The sequence below is a fragment of the Ursus arctos genome, unplaced genomic scaffold, assembly GCF_023065955.2.
Source record: "Ursus arctos isolate Adak ecotype North America unplaced genomic scaffold, UrsArc2.0 scaffold_10, whole genome shotgun sequence".
NCBI lineage: Eukaryota > Metazoa > Chordata > Mammalia > Carnivora > Ursidae > Ursus > Ursus arctos.
In genome coordinates, this window is record NW_026622764.1 from 8,698,419 (window position 1) to 8,726,339 (window position 27,921).

Here is a 27,921-nt window from a genome sequence, read left to right on the forward strand (position 1 = left end):
TAAGTTGACATGAGCTCAGTTGAATACCCACTATGACACGTACTCCCCTTACTTAGGCCCAGAGCAGGCCCTGCTGCACTTGATCAAGACGCAGAGCAGCACTGGCAATTGTTTTTCTGGCGGATCATTGCATGTGGTTATGAGATGGGCATACCACCTTTTTGTGTTTTGGGGCATCCAAAATCGAAGACTTCAGAATGAGACATCAGTCCATCTCACATATTACATAAAAATGTCAAAGCAATTTTATTTCTTTAAAAAAGCAGTGCGAAATAGACTGGAAGATAACACATTTTGGACATTGTGGGAACTTGTAGAGTCCTGGACTCAAAACGATTGGATGGCAATCTTTTTTATAATTTTCCTAGGGATTATTCTTGAGATCATACTCATAAAGATTTGTACATCCTTTAATAAGAAGCCTGCACTTCCAGAAAAGGGTAGTTCGAGTACCCAGGAGGTAAGAACAAATGGTTGATTTCTTTCTCTCCTATTTTTCAAAGTCATACGTAAGAATAACTTATAAAACTGTAGAACTCTGATATTTGGATTACTCCTCTAACATTTGTTTTATTAATCTCCCTTGAAATAGAGGGAAGACAGTTGCCTGAAAAGCATGAAATTTGGTAAATATTATATCATTTCATATTTTAATGTAAAACTTGTTAACCTGAGCCTCTCCTATTAGTGCTCTGACCTTTTTTTTATTCCCACTTATCTCTAGATAACTGTCCAATTCCTTCATCTTCAGAAGAAAGGTAAGTGATATATTTTGAAATTAAATGAAACAGGTTGGTTTTGTGCTATTCAAAATTGATCTGAATTACAGAAAAGGATTTTCCCATATATAGAGAGGACCACAGCTACTTGACATCATAATTCAATCTAACATTGATTTTATTTTATATTTTTCATTTTTTTAATTTAAATTCATTTAGCCAACATATAGTACATCCTTAGTTCCATTGTAGAGTTCAGTTAATCACCAGTTGCATCTAACATTGATTTTAGTGGTTGCTCTGTTCCAAGCTGTGTTAATGGCTTTTCGTGTACTATTGAAATTATCCTTCCAAGTAGGTAGTATTATTACTGTTTTTACAAATGAGGAAAGTTTACTTTAGTATCTTGCTTCCATATCCAACCTCTCTCTCCAGTGCACATGAATAAGTAGTAACACCAGTTCTGATAACTCAATTGAAAAAAACATCATTTAGCCCCTACTGTGAGCCAAGCAAACCCTGAGCGAGGTACTGCAATAGTGACATTCTGTTTGTACAGTCAGAATCCATCAGCATCCCAAAGATATACCAGTGCTAGGGATTCAATATGACATAACTACTCTTGTTGCTATTAATATTTTAATTGCTCATATCAAAATTTATCCAACAATCATTAGATATCTACTCTGTGATGGACATTGTGTTTGATACTGGGATACAAACAATAAGACAGTCTCTGTTCTCTAGAAGCTTACATTCTTGTGGAGGAGATCTATACCTAAAGGATGATTGCCTTGCAGTATGATAACACAGTGATAGAAGCATTAGGAAAACATTTAGGAGATACCTAAGCCGGCATAGGGTGTTGGGGATGGCTTCATGAAGAAGGTTATGCTGGAACTGAATTTTAAAGGATGAGTGAAAATTAGTCAGAAAAAGACAGCAGGTTAGGAGGGTAAGGAGGGCATTCCAGGACATGAGTAGAGGCAAGGAAATAAGAAACAGCAGGGTATGTGCAATAAATTATGACTACTGTTAGGGAAGAGATTTGGCTCCTATGGTGGGCAGCATATTATAGTGAAAAAACACAAATTTTGAATTTAAAAAAGCCTAGGTTTATGTCATAGTTCTGCCTCTTAATGACAGTATAGACTTAGGCTTCAACTCACTGATACTCCATTTCCTTACTTTCAAAACAGCAGTTAGAAGAATTACCTCTTAGGAAATCATGAAGATTGGCTAAAATGATATGTGTAACAAAGCAAAAATACTTTACCCTGGCACCAGAATTATTTTTGAGGGCAAAACCGTATTAGGGAGAGCATCTTAAGTTATTTTGAAGTGAAGCTGCTTGAATATTGGTGGAAGCCCAGGCATCACGCTGGTCAGAGTGCATTGCATCAGAGACTGAGTGAATTCTGTCTTGCTTATGAGGTGGGAGAGAAGAGAAAGGTGGAGGGATGGGCAGAGAGGAGGGAGGAGCAGGGGAAAGGACCTGAGGCTTGGTACTGAATGGCATAAAGGACACCAAAGGATGAGACCTCCACTCACTATCTGAAATCAGAGAGAGTCTTGCTGGCCAGATGCAGTCTCAGTGAGCAAAGCAAACTGCTCATCTGACATCGATCTGGTTTTGGGGAATGGTTTGTTTCAGGGTTGACATCAGCCTTAGAAGGGTGTTGGGAAAGCCTGCCACCATTATATGACTTTCAAAGCTTGGAGCTGTCACTGACTGGTTGGTTTCAGAAGCGTATTTCCTAAAGGGTGTTATCATTGATAAAAATGTTTTAAAACAGAATTGGTATTTATTTGTTACCATGACCTTAGGACTGTACTGTGACTGTATTCCATTGAGTGGTTTAACGGATTTACAACTACTTCTGGTATTTACTTGTTACTATGGCTATAGAACTGTCAGTCTTTTCCTAGAAGTGTGGGGATTTCTTTTTAAATTTTCCAAGGCCAGGGCGCCTGGGTGGCTTAGTGTTTAAATGTCTACCTTCGGCTCAGGTCATGATCTTGGGGTCCTGGGATCGAGCCCCACATCAGGCTCCCTGCTCAGCAGGCAGTCTGCCTCTCCTTCTCCCTCTGCCCCTCCCCCTGCTTGGCATGTCCTCTCTGTCAAATAAATAAATAAAATCTTTTTAAAAAAATAAAAAATAAATTTTCCAAGACCAGTTGACATTGCTGGAAGAGGCCAAAGGACTTTGCAAAAATGGGGAGACACAACCAGTGTTTAGGTGGGTATTATTTGTATTGCTGTAACCAACTCCCTTCCATTTCTGCCTTCAGTTCTGAGCCACTTTTGTGGGTGGCTTGCGTATGTGGATTTCCCCCCTTACTGAACTAAAAGAAAGGGTTGGGGTGTATGTCTGGGTCAGCTTGCTGTGGGTGAGCGTTAGTAATCAGAAACCTACAGTGAAGAGTGGTCCCTCAGCAAATAGTTACTGAGGGCCTGCTATATGCCAGGCATTGTTGTATGTCCTTGAGATATATTAGTGAATAAAAAAGACAATGATTCCTGCCTTCCATTTTAGTTGGAGGGAAGTCTGATAATTAAAAACAATAGGATAAAAAAAGAAATAATAAAGTATGACAGAACATGATAGGATTTATGGTCAAACAAAAGATAGAATAGGGTAAGAAGAATGAGGTGCCAGAAGTAGGGGAGGAGAGGTAGGTTGCAATATATATGGTGGAATTTGACTAAAGCCTTGAAGGGATAGGGGAGTTAAGCAAACAGATAAGGTAGAAGAGTATTCCAGACAGCGGGACCGACTACAGCAAAGATCCTAAGGGGGAGAGTGCCTAGTGTTTTAGGAACAGTAAGAAGGCCAGTGTGGCTGGTGCAGGGCGTGGGGATGACATATAGAGCATGGGGTCTGAGAAGTAAACGGCGACCAGATCGTGGTTGGGCCTCTTAGGCCACGTTAAGGACAATAGCTTTTACTCTAAGTAACGATGGAGAATCATTATAGAGTTTTGCACAGGGAAGTAATATGTTCTGTCTTACATTTTTAAAGGATTATTCTGCCTGCTGTGTTGAGAGTAGCCTGTATTTGGTCAAGGGTCTAAGCAGATGGCAGGCTGATGCAAGTAACCCAAAGTGAGAGATAAGGGTGAATGACACCAGGGTAGTAGCAGTGGAGGTGGGGAGATGTGGTTGGTTTCAGGATATACTTAGAAAAGTAGAGCCAGCAGGGTGTGGATGTGAGAGAGAGGAAGCAAAGATGACTCCCAGGAGTTTTGGACTGAGCAAGTAGAAAGTGCAGCTGTCAACCCAGATGAAGAAAACTGTGGGTGGAGCGGGTTTTGATGGGGAGATCAGGAATTTTGTTTCCTATTTGTTGAGTTAGGGATATTGATTTGATATCTAGTAGAGTTAGTGAATAAGTGGTTTGGGAAAGATGTCTGGTGGAGGTAATAAGTTTGGGGGTTGTTGGCTTATGGACAGTATTAAAAGCTACAAGAGAGGATGAGATTTCAAAGGGACTGTGAGAAGAGAAAAGGAACAAGGACTGAGCCCTGAGACACTTCAAAGAGGTCAGAAAGAAGAGGAGGAGCCGTCAAAGGAGACTGAGAAGGCGCTACAAGGGAGTGAGGAGGAAAGCCAGGGGATTTATGATGGCCTGGAAGCTTGCCAAATGGAGAGTATGTGGAGCTGGTATACAAGATAGATATCAGACCCGTGTCCCTTCTAAATAGAAAAGCAAAATCCTTAATAAGATACTAGCGCACCAAATCCAGCAGCATAGTAAAAGGATTATACACTGTGACCCAGTGGGATTGTTCCTGGGAATGCACAGTTGGTTCAACATATGAAAATTATCAGGGCGCCTGGGTGGCTCAGCCATCAAGTGTCTGCCTTTGCTCAGGTCATGATCCCGGGGTCCTGGGATTGAGCCCCACATCGGGCTCCCTGCTTGGCAGGAAGCCTGCTTCTCCCTTTCCCATTCCCCTTGCTTGTGTTCCCTCTCTTGCTGTATCTCTCTGTCCAATAAATAAATAAAATCTTTTTAAAAATATGGAAATTATCTAGCATTGTTTTATTATGTTTAAAAACACAGTATTACATTGCTGAAATCCCTGTCTTGCATTTCACCTTTCCTTTTTCCTGAAATGTACAAAAATTAATTCTTTTTATGTATTATATTGTCTCTATTTGTTTTACTTTTTTAAGTGAATAATCATATTCTTGTCCTGATGAAATTTTATCCTAATTATGTCTGGACACTGCTACAATTTATTGGGGTCACTTGATTCCCCAGAATGCTTGTATATCCTACCTGTATCCAGTTAAGATATTTTAATTCTCAGGTAACAGAAGACCATGATTCAAACTGCCATACTAAGAGAATGTATGGTATTATATAGTAGGAAATCCTGAGGTAGACTAGGCTGCAGAATTGGTTGATACAGTGGCTCAACAATTTCATTAAGGTCCTGTGTCTCTCCCTCTGGCTTTCTCAGTGTTAGTTTTATCTTGAGGTGAATAGAAAGGTGGCCACTAAAGTTTTTAAAATCAGAACAGCAATGTCCAGAGGAAGTGAGAGGCCATTTTTTCCTGTGTCTTTCTTAGGAATGGGGCGTTTTCCACAAGTCCTTGAAAATCTTTGTCTTATGCTAGGATCAGTTCATGCCTGCTCCTAAACCAGTCACTTGGAAATGAGATTACTGTTAGACCTAGCCTAATCATTTGATGTAGAGTAGATGGTGGGGAGTCCACTTCCATGATCATTATTCCAATTCAAAATGTAGGCTTTTCTCTCTATCAGAAATATACAGCTGTTAAAATAATCTGGATTTATGTATAGAAAACAATTGCTTATGGTATTGGACATTCTTCTGTTGTATCTAAATTTTCATAAGAATATTTTTATCCTTGTCAAAACTTTCATACAGAGAGCAGAAACGAACTGATATTCTTTGTAAAAGGATATGATCTTTTTAAAAAAGATTTTATTTATTTGAGAGAGTAATCATGAGAATGAGTGCACGAGCAGGGGGAGGTGTAGAAGGCGAGGGAGAAGCAGACTCCCCACTGAGCAGGAAGCCCGACACAGGGCTCGATCCCAGGACCCAGAGATCATGACCTGAGCCGAAGGCAGATGCTTAACTGAGCCACCCAGACGCCCCTGTAAAAAAGGATATAATCTTAACCTGCAACTTTGACTCCTTGCTGTCAAAACCAGACTTTGGATGGGTTTTTGAGATACAAAAAAAAAAAAAAAAAAAAAAAAAAATCCCTCATTCTCTGAGAAATGAAAATAATTTACTTCACTTTGTTAGTGGATTAATTTATGAAATGAATGTAACCAGGTTACAAATTATTTTGTAATGTGGATAATGACTTTTCAATTTATCTTTCTGTTGAGCTATGTTTCCATATACTATATTAGGTTTCCATATACTATATTAGGTTTCCATAAAGAGAGAGTTCTTGTATGAAATATGTCCTAAGTGACAACTCATTTATGTACTGTTTTCTTACATTCAGAGTTGACGACTTTTCAGAAAGAACAATTACTTCATCACTTACATCTGAAGAAAATGAAGGTAACTCTGAAGATAGGGTTTCAACAGCAGATGAAGTAATATGGTCAAATACCAGTGAAAGTAAATATCAAGTAAGTCACTTTAGTGAAAGTCATATGATATCCTCAAATGGCACTAGCTCATCTTTGTCACTGTTTCATTCAGAAGTAAAGGAATTTTTTCCAAGCCGTGGAGGGTATCCAGAAAATGAACATGAAACAATACAATTTTCATCCAAGAAATTATTTTCAATAATGAAAGCCAACAAAAATAAAAATTTAATATTTTCTTCTGACTTTAACTTTTCGAGAAGTTCTAGAATCACTACAGAAAGTGAAGACCTTGATGTGGCACCATGCCCTCCTGCCCACTTATTTCTTTCTAGAGACCAAGTCAGACTTCTGGAAGAAAATGTGAGAAATCAAATTGCTTTAAAATCCAAAACTACATTAGAGGGTAAAACTATTTATCTGTACTCAAGACTTCAAGAGTCCTTGATCCAGAATCAACAATCTGTAAGAATGGATATTTCTGCCCAACCACAAGATTCTTTTCCAGGACAGAATGCTCCTCAGAATCAAGGTTTTTATGAAGGCAGATTTACTAGTCAAGCCCAACAATTTATTAACAACCAAGAATCAGTCAATAGCCAGCCTGAGATCATGGCCAGATACTTTGCTCTACCTCAAGATTTGATGAGGAAGCCATTTTCCAGCAGCACACAAGACTCCTCCCAGACCCAAGATATGGACAGAAGCCAACATTTGGTCAATGTCACATATTCTGTTGAGACTCAAGATTCAATCAAGGGCCTAGAGTCTGATAAACACTTTGATGAGGCCCAGTGTTCTGTTTGGCTTAAAGATACAAACAAGATTAAATATTTAATTCAGGGGCAAAATGCTATTTTTAAGAATGCCAGATTTCTAGTTTTAACTCTAAGTCCAAATTCATTTGCAGAAGGGGTGCTACAAATAAAGAGTGTAAAGCCAGGGGGCCAGAAACAAATTGCTTCGTCAGAACTAAGTCAGTATTCTGTATATGGCTCAGGGCCTCTTTCACCTATCCTTAAAAGGCAGAAAAACAGGAGAAAAACATTACACAGTAAAAGTAAACTTAGTCTCAAAGTTCCATCTCAAAAGTCAAAGAAAACACCAACTCCATGGGTATTTCAAATGACTGTTTGTCACACTTCAAAATCTAGCAAGTTAGGCTACAAATATAATGCCAAGAAGGATGAATTACATCAAAGAAATGGTGTCTCAGATATGGCTTTGCATCTTACTTATGTTTCCAAGCTTATTCCTCCTTATGTTAAGAAGTATTCCAGAAAAAAACTAGTGAAAGTCATGCCAGGTGTAACAGGATGTAGACATTTTCTGTCACCAGATGCAGAGAATGTCAATTACGTGGGGTCTATTGAGAAAAGAGGAACCACAGGCAGTACTGAAAATATAAAGCAGCATGGCAGAGAAAATAAAGGACAAAAAACCATTTCACCAAAAATCCCACCTCAGCTAGAACAGTCTTTCATGGTCAATACTTTTCAACTAAAATCACCTTGTTCTTCATTAATAGAAATGACCTGGAAGAATAAAGAGTCTCTTAAAGACCCAATTACACAAGCAAAGGAAATTGGCATTGCAGAGTTTCATGCCCCAAATAGTAAAAAAAAATCTGACCTGCATATTCCAAAGCAGGGGTCACCTTTAAAAGAAGCTTTATCAGAACCTTGGCAAAAATTTGTCTCCTCTCCCGAAGTGGAATCAAACAGAATGAAAACACAGGAAGACCTAAAAAGTGCAGAGAATTCCCATCTTCTACTTTCAAATGGAGAGAAGCTACCAACTAGTTCACCACAAATGCAAATGTGCTTTCCAGACGGAAACATACAAAAGCAAAAAGAGTTTCTAGAAATCGTTCTGGAGACCTCAGACGTTAATCTGCTTATTTCGCTAGGAATCAAAGAGCATAAAAGCAGTGAACAATCAGTAAGTGTAAAAACTCAAGAGAGTACAGAAGATGTAATTATGAAGGAAAAGAAACGACTACTAACACTTCATGTTACAGAATGTGATAACCTAAGTGAAAGTGAGGGATTGGAACGCAACACTAGAAGCAACATAAAAAATACGCAAGGTAAAAGAATATTTGCTACATTTCACAGTGCCACTAATGCTACCATTTCTGAACCACCTGATAAGGAAATGCATAGCAGATTAAAAACCAAGACAGGTACATCAACAACAGGGGTTAGTCATTCAGGGGTAAAGCCAGAGAAATTGCCAGATGAAAGGAAAACATGGGCTGCAAAATACATTGAGAAGAGATGTACATTTAAAAAGCCACAAGAACATGACAGAGAAGAAGAGGAACAAACTTTACAAGAAGCAGTTCTACAGCTGACAGAAGATTTCAGCATCAGCCTGCAGCTAAAGCAGAAGCCTAAATATGTCAGATTTGAAATAAAACAGAGCAGTTCAGGAAGTAGAAAAACTCAAAATAAAGAGCAAGAGGTACAACCACAAACTCTTCCTATAGAAACAATTTTGGGGACTAGTCCATGCCCCACAAGGGATCCATTTCAGGTTGAGATACAGCAAAGCAGAGACGGGCCCAGCGGCAGAGGAACTGCAGATCCGGAGAATCCTCCAGGGCTGGAGAACGCACGAGCTGGTGAGGTTCTCATCGAAACAACAGAATGTGGTGTCCCATTTGGTGGAAGCCCCACAAAGATACCAGATGATCATATTACAGAAGAAAAGGCAGACCTCCAACGAGTGTTACCTGCAACTGCCCTGGAGTCTTTCATTATCCATATGCTTCCTTTCTCATATTTTAAAAGGCAGCAAATCAGAAAAAAATTATCAGGAGCCAAAAGGGTATTTAGTCCCAAATCTGTAATTATGAAAGTAAAGAAGCCAGCAAATTTACTGATGCCTAATATTAGTAGGCATGGTACTACAAGTCTTAGGAAGAGACTGAGAGGCAATTTTAAAATCCTAATGAAAGAGATGCTGCAGGATAAAACTGTGGCAGACGTGCTTGTGAATGTTACTTACCCTCACATGTCTATTTTGCCTCGGATTAGAACACACAGTCAGACCAAGCTAAAACAAGAGAAATCAGAAGATGAAAGGGAAGAAAAGTATTTAGAGTCTATTAATAAAGGCAGTGACTCTGGCAACTCTCTAGAAGAAGTTAAATTGCAAGATGAAGTGAGAGGAGACAAAGAAGCTCCACCAGAAGCAGTCCTTCCTGATGGCTGGACCCTCCGAATGGGTGCAAATCCAGAGAAGGAGCTCAAAACACAGCAAGAAATACCTCAACAAATTACCCCCATGGAAACCCTTACGGAGTCTGTTTACTCTCCCATAATGCATCTGTTTCATGTTGAGAATATGAAGAAAAGCCTAACAACACAAGCCGACTTAAAATGCACTGCAGATTCTGAGCCACCTCTCCCAACATCAGAAAAATCGCTGGCTGGAGACCCTTCAAACCAAACAAGAGAAAGTGATGTTCCAGCTTGTGGAAGTGATACAAGGGAAATGGGTTACTTTTCTGCAGAAACAAATTCTGTAGAATTACCAAAAGATTTACCGGCAGCTTTTCCAGAGACTTTTAATTGCCATGTGCCTATTTTAACTCATTCTAAAATGAATAAAAACAAAGTAAGATTCTCACACACAGAAGGTTCAGTGAATCCCAGATCTGAACATACGAAGACAATGAAGCCATCAGTTTCACAAGTATTTAATAGCGCAGGTCAGAGAAAGAAATTGGATTCCAAATTTAAGGCCAAGTTGGAGAAGATCAACCAAGCTAATGGATTGGTATATGAATTTATAAATACCCTTTACTCTCCCATGCAGAGCTTCTGTCATGCTCAGTTAAAGCAAGGAGAATTAGAGGAAGTGAGACCACGATATGTTGATTTCTTTAATAAAAGCAGTGCATTCCATGACCGAGAGGAAAAAGTGGAAGATGGAGAGGAAGTGGAGCAAAAAACTTGGCTAGAAGCAGCTTCACAGCATACCCAGTGTCTCTGGCCTGATGCCTGTCGAGGGAAGGAGACCCACTTTGACGAACCAGACTCAGCACTGGACTGTTTAACCCACGAGCTGCCTGTTAATGAGCAAGATGGCCAGCACCAAGCATGGCTTGTACAAACTGCTTTGCAGACTGGCCACCAGATGGGTCCTAGAGAAGCTGAGGAACTTCAGAAAACCAGTGAAACAGAAAATGACATAACAGCCCCTACGGGTCCAAAGATTCCACCTCCCGAAGCAGAGAACTCATCATTTGATACACGTTTGAACACCATGACAGAGTGTGGCTTACCATATGGTGGAAAGCCTGAGAGGGTACTAGATGATTCTTTTGTGGAAAACAATTCAGAGTTACCGAAAGGTTTGCAAGTGACATGCCTGAATTCTTTTGATTCTGTGGAGCCCTTTGTTTCTAAGTCTGAAAGAAAGAAAAACACATCTGAATTAGGGAGGAGGTACACAACAGCGAGTCACAGATACAGAACTGTTAGGGGGGAAAGGCCATCAGTTTCACATACGTTTAATGGCACGCAGAGCAAGGGACTGCAATGCAATTTTAAATCAAAGATGAAAAATCCACAGCAAAATAAAAACAGGGCAGATGCATTTCTCAATGTCATTCAGTCCAAGATGCCCATTTTGCCCAACACCAAAATGAGTAGCAGGTTAAATGTAGAGACAGATATGCAGAGGATAACAAAACTTGATCATATGCAGCCAATGCAAGAAAAATTGCTAAATGGAAGAAAAGTATGTTGCCCAGATTATATTGTGAGTACTTTACCCAACAGTGTGAGAGATGAGAAAGAGGAGGAAGGGAAACATGAAACGTTACCAGCTCCAGAGAATAGCCGAGGCTTTATATTCAATGCATATCAGAAGGAGAATTGTGACCTTGTCAAATCAGATGAGGAACTGAAACAACCACAAAGTATAAATATTCAGGTACAACCACAAATACATGGTACACAAACTATTTTAGGTTCTGCTTCAAGCTCCATATTGGATCAGTTTCGAAAAAAAGAGCTAGAGAGTTATGCTAGGTTTTCACCTCCAAAGTCAGGGGAAGCAAAGATGGATGAAATGATTTTTTCTGCAAGAGAATGCAGTGTCCCATCTGATGCAAATCATCAAAAGGAACAGGCTGGTGATATTGAAAAGAAAGACACAGTGGCTCTTGATTTCTGCATACCTGTTTTATCTACATCCAAAAGGAAGAAAAATTTAAAAAAATACTCAGACACGAAAACTTTAGTGAATCCCAAATGTGGAATTTTAAAAGCAAAGAAACCATCAGTTTCACATATATTCAGTATTAAGGGTGGTGCTAGCCCAAACCATAGAAAAGAATTGGGATATAACTCTAAAAGCAAAATGGAAGAGATGGATCAAGATGGGAAAATGACAGCTAAAATGTATTCTTTCATGAGTAATACACCTGACATTAATATATATAGCAAGACAGAAAGAGAAAAAGGTATGTTAGGAGAAAGAAGTCTCAGTTCTAAACAAGTAAAGCAGGCAATATCACCACATGAAGACAATATTACTTCAGATGACACTAAAGAGAACAGTCTTCAAGATGCAGAGGAAGATAGTAGTGAACAGGAGACATTAAAAGTAATTCCACAGCACAGCCAACAGTCTGAATTCTGTTCAGGCCAAAGGGAAGAGCTTGACCTTCATCAATCAGAAAACCAAGAAAATGGGAAAATTCTCTTTGATACTGAACAAGACTTCTCACAACAAATGCAGCCTATAGATTCAATGCAGGGAGAGAAGCCAAAGAAAAGCTACCAGTCACAAAATGGTGCAACATATACAGCAAGTTCAAAGCTTCCTCTTCTAAAGTCAAAGAAATCACTAATTGGTCAAGTTTTAATGGATACAGTGAACGGTGGTGTCCTAAGTGTTGGGAGCCATATGGGGGGATTGTACAGTCATGATAAAGAGGAAAATGCAGAGTTTAAAAAAGATCTACAAGCAACTGTCCTGGAGTCTTTGGATGTCTCCACACCTGATCTATCTGAATCTAAAAGGCAGAGAAAGACATTTACATGTAGAGGCTTAAAAAATAAAATGGGTCCCAAATGTGTAATTATGAAAGCAAGAAAGACACCAATTTCACTGATATTTAATATCTCAGGGAATGGTTGTCTAAAAAACCTACGTCCAAAGACCCTGAAATCACAGATTATTGACTTGGTAATTAAAATAAAATGCTCTGGGGTACTGGAAGATCTTATTGCAGAGAGAAAGGAAGGATTAGCACAAGAATTACCAGCAACAATTCTGGAGTCTTCGGATTTATCCACACTTGCTTTACCTGCATTGAAAAGAAAGAGAAACAATTTAAAGTATATAGACAAGAGAAATAAAATGGGTCTCGAACGGGTAACTTCGAAGGCAAAGAAGGCAGCAATTTCCCAGACACTTAATATCACAAAACGTGGCACACCAAGCCACAGAAGACAATTCAAATGCAACTTCAAAATCATGATGGAACAAGGGAAACCCATGGCAGACATGACCCTAAATGCCATCTCCTCTTCTGTTCCTGTTTTACTTGACATGAAAATGCATAACAGAATAAAACCAGAGTCAGATGTGTCATGGAAAATGAGATTCGGTCACGAACTGCAACAACAAGAGCAATCACCAGATGGAGAGAGAGTCTGCTGTGCTGATTCCAGTGATAGGACGGGCCGTGCCTCCAATGACACGGAGGAAGTCAAAGACCAACGTGAAGAAGCAGCCCCGCGGAATTCTCAACTCTCCAGTTTCATTGCTGGTAAAATGAAGGAGCCTCACTTTCTGAAGTCAGAACTAGAACTGAAGAATGCAGCAAGGAAAAAAATTGCAGAACCACTTAACACAGACCCGGAGCTGCAGCAACAAACACTTTTCACACAAAGTGTATTACAGTGTGTTTCTTGCTCTATTTTGAATTCACTTCCCCTTGAGAAGCAAACAAAAAGGACGAAAACACAAAAGGGCTTAAAATATGCAAAGAGTCCAAAGATTTTATCTCCAGTGGTAGAGAAATCAATTCCCAAATCTTTAATTGTTACAACACAGAGTCACATCCCGTTTGAAAGAGGCCCTAGAAAGGAACTTGCTAGTTCTACTCCAGAGGCAAAGATAAGGTTGCGAAAGGATTTACAAGCGAGAACCCTAAAGTGCTTTGATTTCTCCATGCCAGCTTCATCTGAATTTGAAGGTCGGAGAAATGCAGCACAAATCCCTAAGTCCAGAAATGGGAAGGCACAGATGGTATCAATTTTAAAGACAATCAACATCGCTAAGTCTGGAGCTCTTAGCCATGGAGAGGAACAGGACTTCATCTTGGAAAACATGGCCAAAGAAATATCTCAAAGTATGTCAGATATATTTGTGAATACCTTCTCTTCACCTACACCTGTTTCACCTGCCATTAAAACGTATAAAAAAGTAAAAGCAAAGAGAGACCCATTAAGAAATAAAAGCAATATTATACAGCCAGAACAACATGAAGGGAAAAGACTGTGTCCCTATTCTTCTAATAAATGGAACAACTCAAGCAGCACATCAGAATCAAGATGGCAAAATGAAAAGGAAAGAGAGGGTGACAGAGTTTTACTTGAAGGAGGCCTACAATTCCTGTTTAATACAGGAAGGAGAAGAGATCAAAATATGGTTATTACAGAGCAGGATATGCAGCGACAAACACTGGTTTCAGAAAATGAATTGGAATCTACTTGTTCTCCTCTGATTCCACTTCAAACTGAAGAGCTGAACAAGAATATCCCATCACAAAAAGACATGCCACATAGAATAGGTCAAAAGATTCCATGTCCAAAATCAGGGAAGGCAGCGTTTGACCACTTTTCAATTGATGAAACAGAGTGTAGTACTATATCCAATGAGAGCCCTGCAAGGAAGCGAGATGTTCACCTTGCAGTTTCCCTACAACCTGAAGAAGAAGAGGAAGACATAAAAACTCAAAAAGTAATGAAACACAGAGTTGATCAAAATATCTTATCTACCAAATCAGGGAACTCAGTACTTGGAGATTGTGATAAAAGCTCTAGAAGGAAAATGGGTGGTCACATTGCCAAGAAACGTAGGGTGTTGCAAAGAGATTTACTAACAATGTCTACAATATCTGTTTTATTTGACTCTGAAAGTCAAGAGAAGATGCTAAAATTTTCAAGAAGAAGAAATCTTATGGGTCCCAAATGTGTAACCATGAAGGCGAAGACGCCTCTTTGTTCACAGATGCTTCATACCACTGAGCATAATCATCTCCACTGTAGAAAGGAACACGACTACAACTTAAAATCTACAATAAATGACGTGCAACAAAATAAAAGTATAGCGAATGCATTTTTGTCTCCCAAACCTGTTTCAACTGATAGCAAAATAGATACTGAAATGCATCGCACATCAAAAGCAGAGATGGATCAACCAAGAGTAAAACTACACAGCCGTACCACTGCAGAGCTAGGGAAATCACCATGTGACGGGGAAGTGTGGAAGGCCAACTCAACCGATACACAAAACAGATCAAGCAACACAATGACAATGAATGTGCAACATGAAAAGGAAGAGGAAAATATCCAAAAAATGTTACCAGAATCAGTTCCACACTACAACCAACATTTCAGTTTCAGTGCCCATCATATGAAAAATCCTGGTTCTTACCAACCAGAATCTGAACTGAATAATTTAGAAGTCAGAAGCACTTGGAATTTGTCTTGTACAGCACAAAAAATAAGGCAAGAAAAACGCTTTAGAGAAACTATTTTGGAGCCTGTTTCTAGACACGTGATGAATTTTCTTCAAGTTGAAACAATGAAAAGTCTTCATACTCAAGAAGGAATTAAATGTATGGGAGGACTAAAGACTCCATTTTTAAAAGCAAGGAAATCAGAGACTGGTTCAATACAATGTGGCACTCTCTGGGGTGGAAATCCTAGGAGAAAATGGGATAGTTCTATTTTTGAGAAAAAGCCATGGAATCAAAATGCCTTCGTAAGAACAGTCTTAAAATCTTCAGATTTTTCCAGCCTTGATTCATGTGAACCTAAAAGCCAGAGCTACACATTAGAGTTTGTAGGCAAGAAAAGTATAATAAGTCCCAAGTACATAACTTTGAAGGCAAAGAAACGACCGGTTTCACAGTTGCTTAGTATCACAGGATGTATTACAGGAAGCCATAGAAAGATGAAGGGATGCAAATTTCAGTACAAGATGAAAGCGAGGCAGTGGTTTGAAGGAGTGGGCGAGGCATCACTCCTTGCTGTTGAGGGAACTAAGATTCCACCACCCAAGTTAGTGACCGATGAACACTCCTTCGATGCGACAGCAAGGGGCACTCTATATAACAGAACACTTGACAGAAATCTGCATGGTCATATTACAGAGGAAAAGGCAGAGTTACCGCAAAATTCAGCCACAACTTTCCTGGAGCCTGTAGATTTCTTTACACCAATTTTATCTGACTCTGAAAGCCAGATAAACCCAGTACAGTTATTAGAAGAGAAAGTCACATTGAATCCCAGACATTTAACAATGAAGGAAAAGGAGCCAGCAATTTCACAAATACTTAAAATCAGAGGGCGGTTTACCATAAAGTGCAGGAAAAAACTTAGATCCAATTTAAAAACCAAAATGCAACAGATGAGTCGAGGTAAAAATGTGGCTGATACATTTCCAAATACCATTTACTCCACACCAGATACCTCTGACATTAAAAGACAAAGCAGATTCAAAATAGGGATGGACAGAGTATCAAGGTTTAGTCATGTACAACCAACACAAATGCAGTTGCCAGTTGAAGGGCTAGTGATTTCACAACCACTTAATACCACCGGCCATGCTGCTTTAAGCATTAATGAGCAACAGGAAAAGAAGATAGACAGAGAGAGAGAGAAAACTGTATTAAATGTAGACTTCAAATTTGTATATGATTCTATGCCTATTTTATCACACATAAAAATGGAGCAGTCACCTAGTACCTGGGATATCTATGAAGAATCTTCTGAAAAGAGAAATGCCCTAAACAAAGCAGATGCTAGTTCTGCTTATGCCTACCCACTTATGTGTCCTAAAATCATAAAACATAAAGCTAAGGCAAAAACAGATGTGAAAAACACTATGCATATCAAACGGGTGAAATTGAAGGCCAAGAAACCACCTGTCTCCCAGCTGTTTAATACTATAGGATGTGGAACCAGAAGAAACAAAAAGGAACTGATATGTGACATTAAGAAACAGAAGGAGTTCCAGCAAGATAAAACCAAAGCAGATTTATTTCTGAACACTGTTTGTGATTCTGGATCTCTTTCCTCTCAAATGAAACGATTTACAGAAGTAGAAAGGGAGGAAGACAGGCCAAAAAAGCCCATATATATTTCTGCTCAGCTAGAGCTGGAGAAGTCACTAAACAAAAGAAAAATGCCCTCTTCAGAGTCCACTGATATAAGGAGTGCTATATCAAGAAATATCAAAACACTGAAACAGTGCATTAGGGAGCAAAAAGAAAAGCGCCAAGTTGTTTTACTAGACAGTCTCCCACAATGTAGAGATCAGTTAGCGATTAGCCAACAAGTGAAGGAGTTTGACCATGTGAAAATAGGAGTAGCTTTGAAAAGAGAAGTATACCCTGTTCTAACTTCCCAGAAGAGGGAAATCAATTACACTAGGTTCGACATCCCAAGAATCAGAACACATACAGAGTGTGAATTCCTTCTTGCAGGAAGAGTAAAGCACAAAGATGCAGATGTTGTCAAACATTCAGTTTCAATTCCACGGGGGAGAGGAGTATCCAAGAAAACTGAGGTTTCATTAAATTCAAAAGGACAGAATATATTTCTCACAGAGTTGGACGCTTCTCAACAGCAGACTCACAAGGAGCAAGAATTCCGGAAACAAGGAAGTATTTCACTGACAATTCGGGGGTCTGTTGCCTACCCCATTATGGAACCTCCTCATTTGAAAAACACAGGAAAGGTAGCTGAGGAAGATATGTACACTAACAAAAGGAATATTTCACATCTATTGAGAAGAGAAGATAGAAAAGAAACTGATATCTCACAAGGTTCAAAAGGACAGAAGTTTTTTCGTACCAACCTGGTGGTCCAGCAAAATATGTCTTTAGTGCAGAAAGGAGAAGTGAAACCAGATGGCGTTACTGAAAGCACTGTGGATTCTGTGTCTCGCCCAAATAGGGAACGTCTTCAGGTAACACAGGCAGTAAATATAAAGAGGGAAGATGTAAGCACTCCTATAAGTTTACACGTAAATCCATGGAGAAAAGAGCGATCAAAGTTAACGGATATTCCATTAAGATTAAATGGACAGAAAATGACTTTTTCTGAAAAACTGAGGGCGAAGCAACTACATAGTCCTAACCAGAATAAAGAAAATATTCTGGAATCTGTTTCTTCTTGCATATTGGATCAACTCTATAATGAAAAGTTAAAGAAAGAAGTCTCAGCAAAAGGAGTGAGTTCAAAAGTTTTGAGTCCAGTGGTAGACAAAGCATCAAATGAAGCAGATACTCCAGTAGATCAAACTTATATTAACTTGCAGAATAGAATAAGAGAAGAACATCAAAAAGAAAGTTCATGCAAGGTTTGTCCAACATCTGTTTTGCATTCCTCGATGGATGTACTTCAGGTTAAGCTGCCATGTGTAAAAAAAACATTAAAGGCCCCAACATACCACACTTCAGATACAGAAGGAACTGGCTTGCTCATTGGGGGAAAAGAAGAAGAGCATCCAGAATGTACACACCATATTTCTCCAAAGTCTACTTCTCACTCTTTGAGGGATGTATTTCAGAGTAAGATATCATGTGAAAAGAAGGCATCAGAAGTAGTTAGCACTGTGGATTACATTCCAAGTACAGAAAAAATCAGTTCGCTCATTACAGGAAAAGAGAGCAAGGTGCAGACAGGTCAAGGTAAATCAGGTATGAAACCGACAAGCTTGTGTACTTCCTTACCATCTCTATCACAGACTAACGTGAATTCAAGAATAAAAGTAGGACAAGATAAGTCAGGAATACCAAGGAGCTGCCTTCCACCACTAAAGCTCCAGGTATCACCAAATGTCAGGAAAATTTCATTTGCAAAGTCAATTAATAGAGATAGTTTAAGCAATGTAAGAGAATCAAAACATTTGCCACAGGGAAAAAAGGAAGATGGAAAAAATGTAGTATATGTGAAAGACATAAAGGGCCTCAAATGTGTCACTTTTAAAGGCAAGAAAACACCTTTTAAACACACACTGCATGGAAAAGAACCAGAGTGGAACAACAAAGAACAAGAGGAAATGATGCAGAAAGATAAAAGTGATCTAGACACAGCTCAGAGTAAATGCCATGCTTCCATTCCTTCTTTACCTCATGTAGAATGGGATCCCGGAATAAAAGAGGTCCTGATGCGAGGAATCACAGGATTTTGTCTTCCATCACTGACGCTCCAGGAATTATCAGATGCAATGGGAATATGTGAGGAGCCAGCGGATGATATTTTAAGCAGTATAAAAAAGGCAAAGTATATACAGAAAGATAGAGTGGAAATGGCTTTGGAAGCAATCAGGCATCCCAAAAGAATAGCTTTGAAGGCAAAACAGACTCCAACTGGACAGAAATTACAGTCGAACATCAAAGAAAAAGAGGAAAAGAGGCAGGAAGATAAAGATAGAAAAGTTGGGATTCAGAGCAAATCTTGTGTTTCCATCTCTTTTCCACCTTACTCAGAAGTGGACACAAGAATAAATGGGGAAGAAGCCTTGCTAACAAAAACAAGATCCTCTTTCCCACAGACAAAACTCCAGGAGTCATCAGATATAGGAAAAATGCCATACAAACAGTCTATTTATGGTGATAGCTCACACAGTGTAAAAGAAGCCAAGGAACATTATATAATGCAGGAAGAAGAGGAGGGAGTAAAAATGGTAAAAGTCATACTTTTGAGGAAAAAGAAGTCACCAATTTTACAGGAAATCCAGCTGGATATCAAAGACCAAGAGGAGAAGATACAAAAAATTAAAGGTGAGCCAGATGTCCTCGTGACCAATACTAGCACTTGCATTCCCGCTCCTTCTCATTTACAATTGGATACAAGAATAAAAAAAGCAGATTATGTAACTGAAGTAACAAGATACTCTCTTCCAGAACCATCACAGCAGAAATCATTAGATGCAGTGACCAAAGCAAATGAAAAGTCCACTGATGGTGATATCACAAGTGATGTACGAGAAGGAAAGGAACATACACCACAGAAAGCGGAGACTAATGTAGAGAAATCAGCCAAGAGAGACATGATGCATCCAAAAGATAAAGATTTGAAAAGAAAGAAAGCACTATTGCAGGACATACCATTGGATCTTAAAGAGCAGGTGGAAGAGGATCCAGAAGTTGAAGAGCAGGGGGAAGTGGATGGAGGAGGTAAAGGTGAACAAGAAGTAGTTCTGCCCACAAATCGGGCTTCTGAATCTTCTCTAACACACCACGAATTGAACACAAGAATAGAAGAAGGGGAAGACATCCAAGGAAAAACAAGATGTGCTGTTTCACAACTACAGCTACAGAAATCATCTGATGCAGGGGAAATGGCATATACAAAGCCAGCTGGAGATGATATTTCAAATGATGCAAGAGTAGTACAAGAGTATGAGCCACGGGAAGGAGATAGAAGAAAAATAGTAAATATGAAATCCATAATGTATCCCAAAGGCACAACTTCCCAGGCAAATGTATTACCACCTCCACATGTACTCTCTACCTCTGGGGGTTGTGACCCCCAAATTAGAGAAGTACAGACAAGCATAAAAGAAAAATTAAGATACATACAAGAAAGAAGTGAGCTAGATAAGGTTCTGACAAGAACTTCTCTGCCTCAATTTAAATTAAACAAAGGTATAGATGGCAAGGAAAAGAAACAAGTAACAAGACCCTTCCTTCCACCCTCATGGCAAAGGGAATCATCAAATACAGAGAAATTAAAAGATACAGTACCACCTTTGAGCGATATTTCAAACAATTCAAAAAGAACAAAATGCATGACGCAGAGAGAAGAGGATAAAGCAAATACTTTTGAGAAAGACATAATGCATCCCAGGTATATAGCTCTGAGGGCAAAGAAATCTCCCCTTTCCCTTGTACTCAAAACAAAGAAACTGCAAGTGAACATCAAAGAACAAGTGAAAGCGGGACAAGAAGATAATAAGGAAACTGTTGTGCTTCTGAGCAAAATTCATCCTTTTCTCACTTCTTCAACTCATCTTAAGTGGGACACAATAAAAGACGAGGAAGGTGAGCCAGGAATAATAAGAAATGAGGCACCACATCTTGAGCTCCAAGAATCATTGCCCTCAGGGCAAACAGCATCTACAGAGTCACCTGAAAGCCACACAAAGAAAGGAGAACAACACCCACAACAGGCAGAAAAAAACAGAGTACAAACAGAAGCCATGAACGGCTCAATGCAGCCCTGGGGCACAGATTTTAAGGCAAAGACATCACCACCTCCTCATGCATTCAGTGTCACTGAGCTTGGTGCTTTGGACAAGAGAAAGGAACCACAGTGGCGTACGACGGAGAAAGTAGAACAGGGTCAGCAAAGAACAAGAGATCCTGACGTGGCTCTGACAAAAACTCCTCCTTCCACTCCTTCTCCATCTTACCACAGATTGGACACAAGAACTGAAATAGACAAAGACTTGCTTGCGATTACAGGATTCTCTCCTTCACAATTGCTGTGCCCCAAGTCATCAGGTGCAGGAAAAAGCAGACATGCAGATTCCAGTGAAAGCATTATGTTATGTAATGTAATAATAAAAGCTTATCAATGTATGCCATATACAGAGGTAAAAGACAGAGTAAAAATAAAAGGTGGGAAAGGTAGAAGATTCCCCCAAATAATCACCTGGACAGCAGACACATCCCCACTTCCACATCTACCCAGTAGAAAGAGGCTACCTTCGAATATTAAAGAGCAAGGAAAAGAAGTGCCAGAAGGCAAAAGTGAACCAGAAATGGTTCTGAAGGAAACCTGTGCCTCCTTACCTTCTGCATCTTACCTGAAATGGGACACAAGGATGAATGAAAAGGAAGACACAGTAGGAATAACACAATCCTATTTTCCACCAGCAAAGATTCGGGATCCATCCAGTTCAGGTAAAAAGCCATATGCTAAGTCATTTGATGGCTGTGTGTTAAAAGAGAAAGATAGACTCAAAACAGATATTGAAAACAAAATGGTCCCAATACCTATGGCCCTGGAGGCAAAGGAATTACCCCTTTCACATATACTCGATACCAAAAAATTGCAGTGGAAAATTAAAGAGCAAAAGAGAAAGGTGCAGAAAGATGAAAATGACCTAGCTACTCATCTGGAAAATATCTGTATTTCTTTACTTACTCTACCGTATCTTAAATTTGGTTCAAGAGATGGAGAGGGGTACATGATGAGAATTATAAAACTGCCTCTCCCTCAACTACAGTCCAAAGAATCACCAGATGCAGTGAAAACAGCATACAGAGAAACAACTGATGGAGAACTTTCCAATGATGTTAACACATTAAAAGAACACACATTACAGAAAGAAGTGAGGGATCGAGAGAAAAATGTGGATATGAATAGTATAGTGGATCCCAATGATAGGTATTTAAAAGCAAAGAAATCACCTACTTTACTTAGATACAATCTAAGTGATCTTCAGCGGAAAACTAAAAAGCAAGAGGGAGCAGCTCAGGAAGGTCAGTGTGAGCCAGGTGGTGCAATGCTGACTAAGACTTGGACTTGCAGATCTCCCCTACTTCACTTCAACACGAATACCAGAGTCGAGGAAAAGAGAATGCCGGTATTACCAAGATCCTCTTTTTCCACAGTCAGCTCCCAGGAATCATCAGATTCTGAGGACAGGGAATGTATAGAGCCCATTACCAGTGATATTTTAATCAATCCACAAAAAGGAAAACATCATATGCCCCAGAATAAGGAAGAAGATGGAGTAGAAATAATAAACCTCATGTTTCCCAAACATCAAGAAAAGAAGATGCAGGAAAGTGAAGATGAACCAGGTGTGGTTGTGGCCAACTCTGCCTCTCCATTACCGTCTCCCCCTCACCTGCAGTTGGATAAAGAAATACAGGTAGGTGACGAAATGCTAGGACCTACAAGGCCTATTGTGCAGAGAGTATCAAATGCCGGGGAAGTAGTACATACAGAAGCAATCCATGATGATGTCATGAAAGACAGTCAAGACAAGAAACAACTTGTACCTCAGGAAGAGGAGCAGGACAGAGAAAAAACACCAGATATGAGAAACAGGACACACACCACAGAGATAAGTGTGAAGTCCAGGAAATCACCCCCTTCACTTATGCTCCACAGAACAGAATTGCATCTGAACATTGGAAGGCCAGAACAAAACAAACATGAATGTCCAGGTAAACCACCTGGTACAGTGCTAAGAAAAATTTATGTTTCCAAACCTCCAGCTAAACTGGCATTGGATAAAGGTATACAAGTAGATGAAAAAAGGCTTAGAATTAAAAGACCCTCTCCAGTTCCAAAGATGGTTTCAGCAGTATCAGATACAAAGCCGAGAGCAGGTACAAGGGCAATTTGTGATATAAGAGAAAGAAAACAACATATGTCACAGAAAGAAAAAAAGCATGAAGTGAAAACAGTAGATATGAGGATCAGGTTGCATCACAAAGAGGCCAGGATTTCATCACTTTCGCATATCTTTAACACAAAAGAATTTGTGTTGAATATTAAAGAGCTAAAGGAAAACATGTGCACAGGTAAAGATGAGCTATCTATGGCTCTGACAAGGACTTTTCTTTCTGTCCCATCAGCACCTCCCCTTTATCTAGACTCAGGGAGCAAAACAGACAAAGATGCGCCAGGACTTATAGGATCGTCTCCTCCACAGCAAAATCTCCAGGAATCATCAGATGCCCAGAAAACAGCAATTACAGAGGTGGTTGCTGGGGATAGTGAACTCGTTACAAAAGCAAACCACTCGGTGCCGGAGGAAGAGGCTGTGGAACAGTGGACCTCAAACTTCATGATCAGTGTTCGGCAAAGGAATGAACCTCCCCGAGTCAAATCTGAAGGGGATTTGAGTCAGTTAGTTTTAAATTCACAGCATGAGGACGTTTACTTAACAGGTTTTGGGACCATACGTGGGAAAAGGCTGGAGTATTTCTTTACAGGGCAAGAGGTTCAGCCAGAAAAATACAAAACAGAAACTTTCACTACATTTCTGTCCTACCCCACAATGGGGCCCACTAAAATTGGAAATCTGAAGAAACAAGCTGAAATAATGGATAACTTAAACCATAAAATAAGTCCGAAGGCTTTAGTTTCACCACCGAGGAAAATATCCAAGGAAGTCTATATCACATTTGGTGCCCCTGTAAGTGCAAAAGGATTTTCCGTTTCAGAGCAAGATGCCCACCAACAAAAAACTTTATCAAAAGCATCTCCAGGATCTGCAGAGTCATATAAATTTCATAAGCTAGAGAAAGATGTACACAATAATGATGAAGTGAGCAAAATGCTCTCTCCCAAAGTGTTGGCCCCACGGACAAAGGGATCACTTGAGAAAATCAATATCTCAGGGTCTGATACCTCCCCAGTTATAGAGGAACAAGAGATTATTGTGAAAAGGCAAGTGGTGCTACAATCTGAAAGTGGACATAAGACCTGGCTGGACTCCAGCTTTTCTCTTAAGTTCCCACTTCAAAATGGAAGGCAGAAGATGCCACTGGAAACAGATGTACACAAGCAAACTATAGTGTACCCCAGAATACAAATACTACCAGGAATATACATGGATGTTACGGTGCTTGATACCATAGGAGGGAAAAAGGAGCAGGGACTGCCAGTTCCACAACAAGAGGAATGTATTCTAGAATCACTTCAGAAGTCTTTTCCTTCCCACTGGACTTTTCCACTTCAATCTGGAGATCTGGAGGGAAAAAATAAAACGGACACAAGCACTACTATAAATCTGGAGCAAAAAACATTAGAAATGGAAGAAGGGGAGTTAAAAATAGACACAAACATAGCTATCCATCTGGCAGCGGACAAAACAGAAATATGCAAACACACCATGGTCAGTCTGGAGGAGAACAAGAAAAGGGACACAAGCGATACCATAAACCTGAACATTCCATCTCTAAAGGCACAGAAACCTCAAATTAACACTCAGGTGATAACTCCTATAGCAAACAGCTGCCCAATCAAGCAAAAACATAAAAAGGAACTAGAAGTCTCTGGTGCAAAACCAAATATTCAGCCACAGATATTGTTTCAAAAACATGTTCTGGATTCATTTTATGCCTATATTCCTCTTTCTTTCAAAGTTAAAGGCTGGAAAGGCAGATTAACAGTAGCAGATTTGAAAAGAGAATTGAGCCCCAAATATTTAACCATGAAAATCCCAAATCATCCAGTTTCACAGATTCTTAACAACATGGGACGTGGCACTCCAAGCGATAGAAAGAAATTAGAGTATGACTTTAAGAAACCAAAGAAAACAGTTTTGCGGAGTGAAGATGCCTCAGGAATATCTATCAGAAGTCTTTCTATTTCTGCGATGAGTTCCTGTCAGACTGAAGCAATAGCAGACTCTGAGACAAACCTAGGAAGAGAAAAGACACTCTGTCTTTCTGAATTCCAGCAGAAATCACCACACACTCGGGGGAAAAGCTCAAGCACCGTGAAAGAAGGGGACCAGAATTTTACAAACACAGTTCCACAGGTTTCCCAGCCCTTTGTGGTACAGGAGCAGCAAATGGAAAAACTTCCCAGCATCAGATCAGAAGCAAATCTTTGCAGCGAAACAAAGGAAAACATTTTAATTCCACAAACAAAAGGAGAAAGGGTTGTTCCAGGCTGTGACAGCTCGAGGATCATAAAAGAACCTGACTCGCTTATGACTGACGAAGAAGAAAAGGCACCAAAACCCATTCTGACACCCACAGAGGGTTCACTCTTGTCTGATGATCCAAAGGCCAATGTGGAGGCCCACGTGGAAAGGACCCGAAGTATGAATATTTCCCCTCCAGGACTAGAAGAACCACAACACGGGACTCAGCTCTTCAGTACCATGGAGTGTCTCTCACCCCCTCAACAAGGGGATCGGAGTGAACCCATCCAAGACACAACCGCACAAAAGGTCCAGCAACAAAAAACTTTTCCAGGAACTGGGCCTATCGCATCCCAAGTTAAAAGTAGTGAAATAAAAGGAGTGGCCGATGGTACAAGTGCAGAAAATTTACTTTCTCTTTTTGAAGCCATTAAAAGTATATTTGAATCCCAGATAAAAAATATGATCCATGGCAAAATTTGTGAGGATATACTGAAAAAAGTAAAAGCCCCCAAACCTGATGATTGGAAGTCACCCCTGTGTGCAGGGAGCCCAGATACCACATCTACAACAATACCTCCCCAAGTGCAGCCCAAACCCATTTTAGAACGTTTTACTCTCAAAGAAAACAATAAGCTCACGAATCATTTCGAGTCAAAAGCATTTGAAATAAAACTGAATCGGATACCAGACATGGCAAAACAATCCTTCCAAAAGTTCAGCTTTTATCTAACACAGTCTATTTCAGAAGATAACAGTTGGAGGCTATATCCAAGACATAAAAAAATGTGCTTTTTGTCTCTAGAAGGGACTGACACTATAGAACTTAACTTAAAACAGAAATACACCGAGGAGTCACCCCCTGTTAGCCGTATGAAGACCTTGATTGTCAATGCTTCAAGTGACAGCGAAGAGATCACGGCAAAGTTAAAGAGTGTTAGTAAGCTAGAACGTGGAGCGTCTTCTGTGACTTCTGCTAAGCACATGCCATTGCCTCATATTCTTCAAAACTACTCAGCAGAAGAAAAAGACAAACTGCTCGTACACTTTTCTATGAGAACATTGGAGATTCAAATGAAAGCCTTTCCCAGAATTGTAATAGAATCTTATGCAATGGCCAGTCCTCAGAATATAAGGAAACCTTTATCTAAATGTATTCATCCTGGTTTCAAAGTACCAAAACGAAAAAACAGAATTTTGTTACTTTTTGAGGAAAAATCTCTTCATCAAATAGATCTTGATTTACAATACAAATATCTTCGTTTTCTCCTGGGGCTTCCAGTTGGAAGTATATTCCCTAATCCAGCTGCACTTCCCAAACAGATTCTGAAGTTGAACACAGTTGCAATATGTGAAAATGTAGATAACAGGGGAGAAAGTGGTAGTGGTCTTTGCATTGACACGGAACTGTTAGAACAGCACATCTCTTTCAAAAAGCAAAGTCCTCATGAAAACTCATCATTGAGAAAATTTCTGGAGCCAACCCTTGGGTATGCTTCTGACCCTGATCAACAGTGCACAGTGCAGAAAGATACCATAGCTCCTTCAGAGTTCAAATCTCACATGACTATGGAAAAAGAGAAACAATATCACGTATGGTTTCAAGAAACAGATACATGCAAATCTTTTGATTCAAATACTCAGGATAGCGCTCCCAGTTTATTTGATTGCCATTCAACTCAGATTTCTGAAGATTTTACTGAGAGTCAGACAAATATTGAGAGTTCAGCCAACTTGGAGGAATCCTCAGCTCTCAAAGCACGTGAGAGTGAAGAATGTATGTTTTTAGAAGCCAACCCTTATTTAAGTCAGGAATCACAAAACATTCTATTTGAATTACAGAAAGGCATTCCTTTGGAAAATCTCTACAAGATGAAAAAAGGCAAAACTAATTTGAAACCATTGTACAGGGAAGATTCAGGTTCCCATCGTATTAGAGGCTGTAGAAAACATTCCTCAATTGTCACACCTTCCTATGAATCCCACAAAAGCAGGAAATACAGGTCATCCTCTAACATGCCATCTCCTGACTCATTGTGCCATCGTTCATTAAACGCTGTAGAAGTTCCGTCTAGATCATCTTCCATTCCATTTGGTGAAGAGAAGACTTCATGGACCGCAAGGTGCAGGACCAACCATTCTTTAGCTCCCTTAACAGAATCGAATATCAAATTGCATCTTGCAAAAAGCCAAGGCAAACCTCACAGGCATCAGGAAAGCAAAGAAGGGAAGAAGGCCAAATTTGATTTATTTAGAAAGAACAACATTCATTGGGACTGTGATTACAGTTACACATGGAATAAAGAGAAATGCACAAGAAAGAAGAAAGTCCGTAATTATGAGTCAGAAAGATCAAATTACTTCCCAAGCAAACCTAAGTTACCATCAAAGCTTCATCAAGAGGATATCAACTTCCACTCTGAAAGAAAACAAAACCAGCCATTTTTTTATGCCTGTATACCAGCAGATTCACTGGAGATTATGCCCCAAACCATTCGCTGGACTATTCCCCCAAGAACTTTAAGGAAGACAAACTTCAGAGTACCTCTGGTGGCAAAGATTTCAAGTTCTTTCAATATATGGACTTCATCCAAAAAGTTCTTGGAGTCCCTCTTGGAGTCCTTCAGTCCAGTTCATCCAAATTGATATTAGCATATCTAGATTCACCCAAAGTGGAAAGCTGGTTTCTATTGTGTTACTCTGTGAAAAATAAAATCAGATAAAGTCAAATGGTT

At 39.6% G+C, this 27,921-nt stretch overlaps 1 protein-coding gene and 1 long non-coding RNA gene across 2 annotated transcripts in view; one reads left to right on the forward strand and one right to left on the reverse strand.

Annotated features, from left to right (window-relative positions):
• Window positions 1-27,921, reverse strand: part of LOC130542774 (uncharacterized) — a 64,902-nt gene that overhangs the window by 5,329 nt on the left and 31,652 nt on the right. Inside the window, exons 6-7 of the long non-coding RNA XR_008957562.1 lie at window positions 27,732-27,886; window positions 12,588-12,632 (exon numbers count right to left, since the gene is read on the reverse strand). This is a non-coding gene — a long non-coding RNA (uncharacterized LOC130542774). The remainder of the gene's footprint in view (window positions 1-12,587; window positions 12,633-27,731; window positions 27,887-27,921) is intronic.
• Window positions 57-27,911, forward strand: CCDC168 (coiled-coil domain containing 168). The gene is made up of 6 exons (XM_057307290.1): window positions 57-460; window positions 593-626; window positions 2,212-2,224; window positions 2,547-2,555; window positions 3,858-3,878; window positions 6,217-27,911. Exons 1-6 carry the CDS (start codon window positions 140-142, stop codon window positions 27,830-27,832), a joined length of 22,014 nt encoding a protein of 7,337 aa, XP_057163273.1. The 5' UTR covers window positions 57-139; the 3' UTR covers window positions 27,833-27,911.

What these genes read in the sequence shown, in the direction of transcription:
- CCDC168 (XM_057307290.1), top strand. Translation starts at nt 140, where the DNA reads ATGAGATGGGCATACCACCTTTTTGTGTTTTGGGGCATCCAAAATCGA. An exon ending in GTAGTTCGAGTACCCAGGAG is followed by an intron (nt 461 to 592) that starts GTAAGAACAAAT and finishes CCCTTGAAATAG; the next exon opens with AGGGAAGACAGTTGCCTGAA. An exon ending in AGCAGTGGAGGTGGGGAGAT is followed by an intron (nt 3,879 to 6,216) that starts GTGGTTGGTTTC and finishes TCTTACATTCAG; the next exon opens with AGTTGACGACTTTTCAGAAA.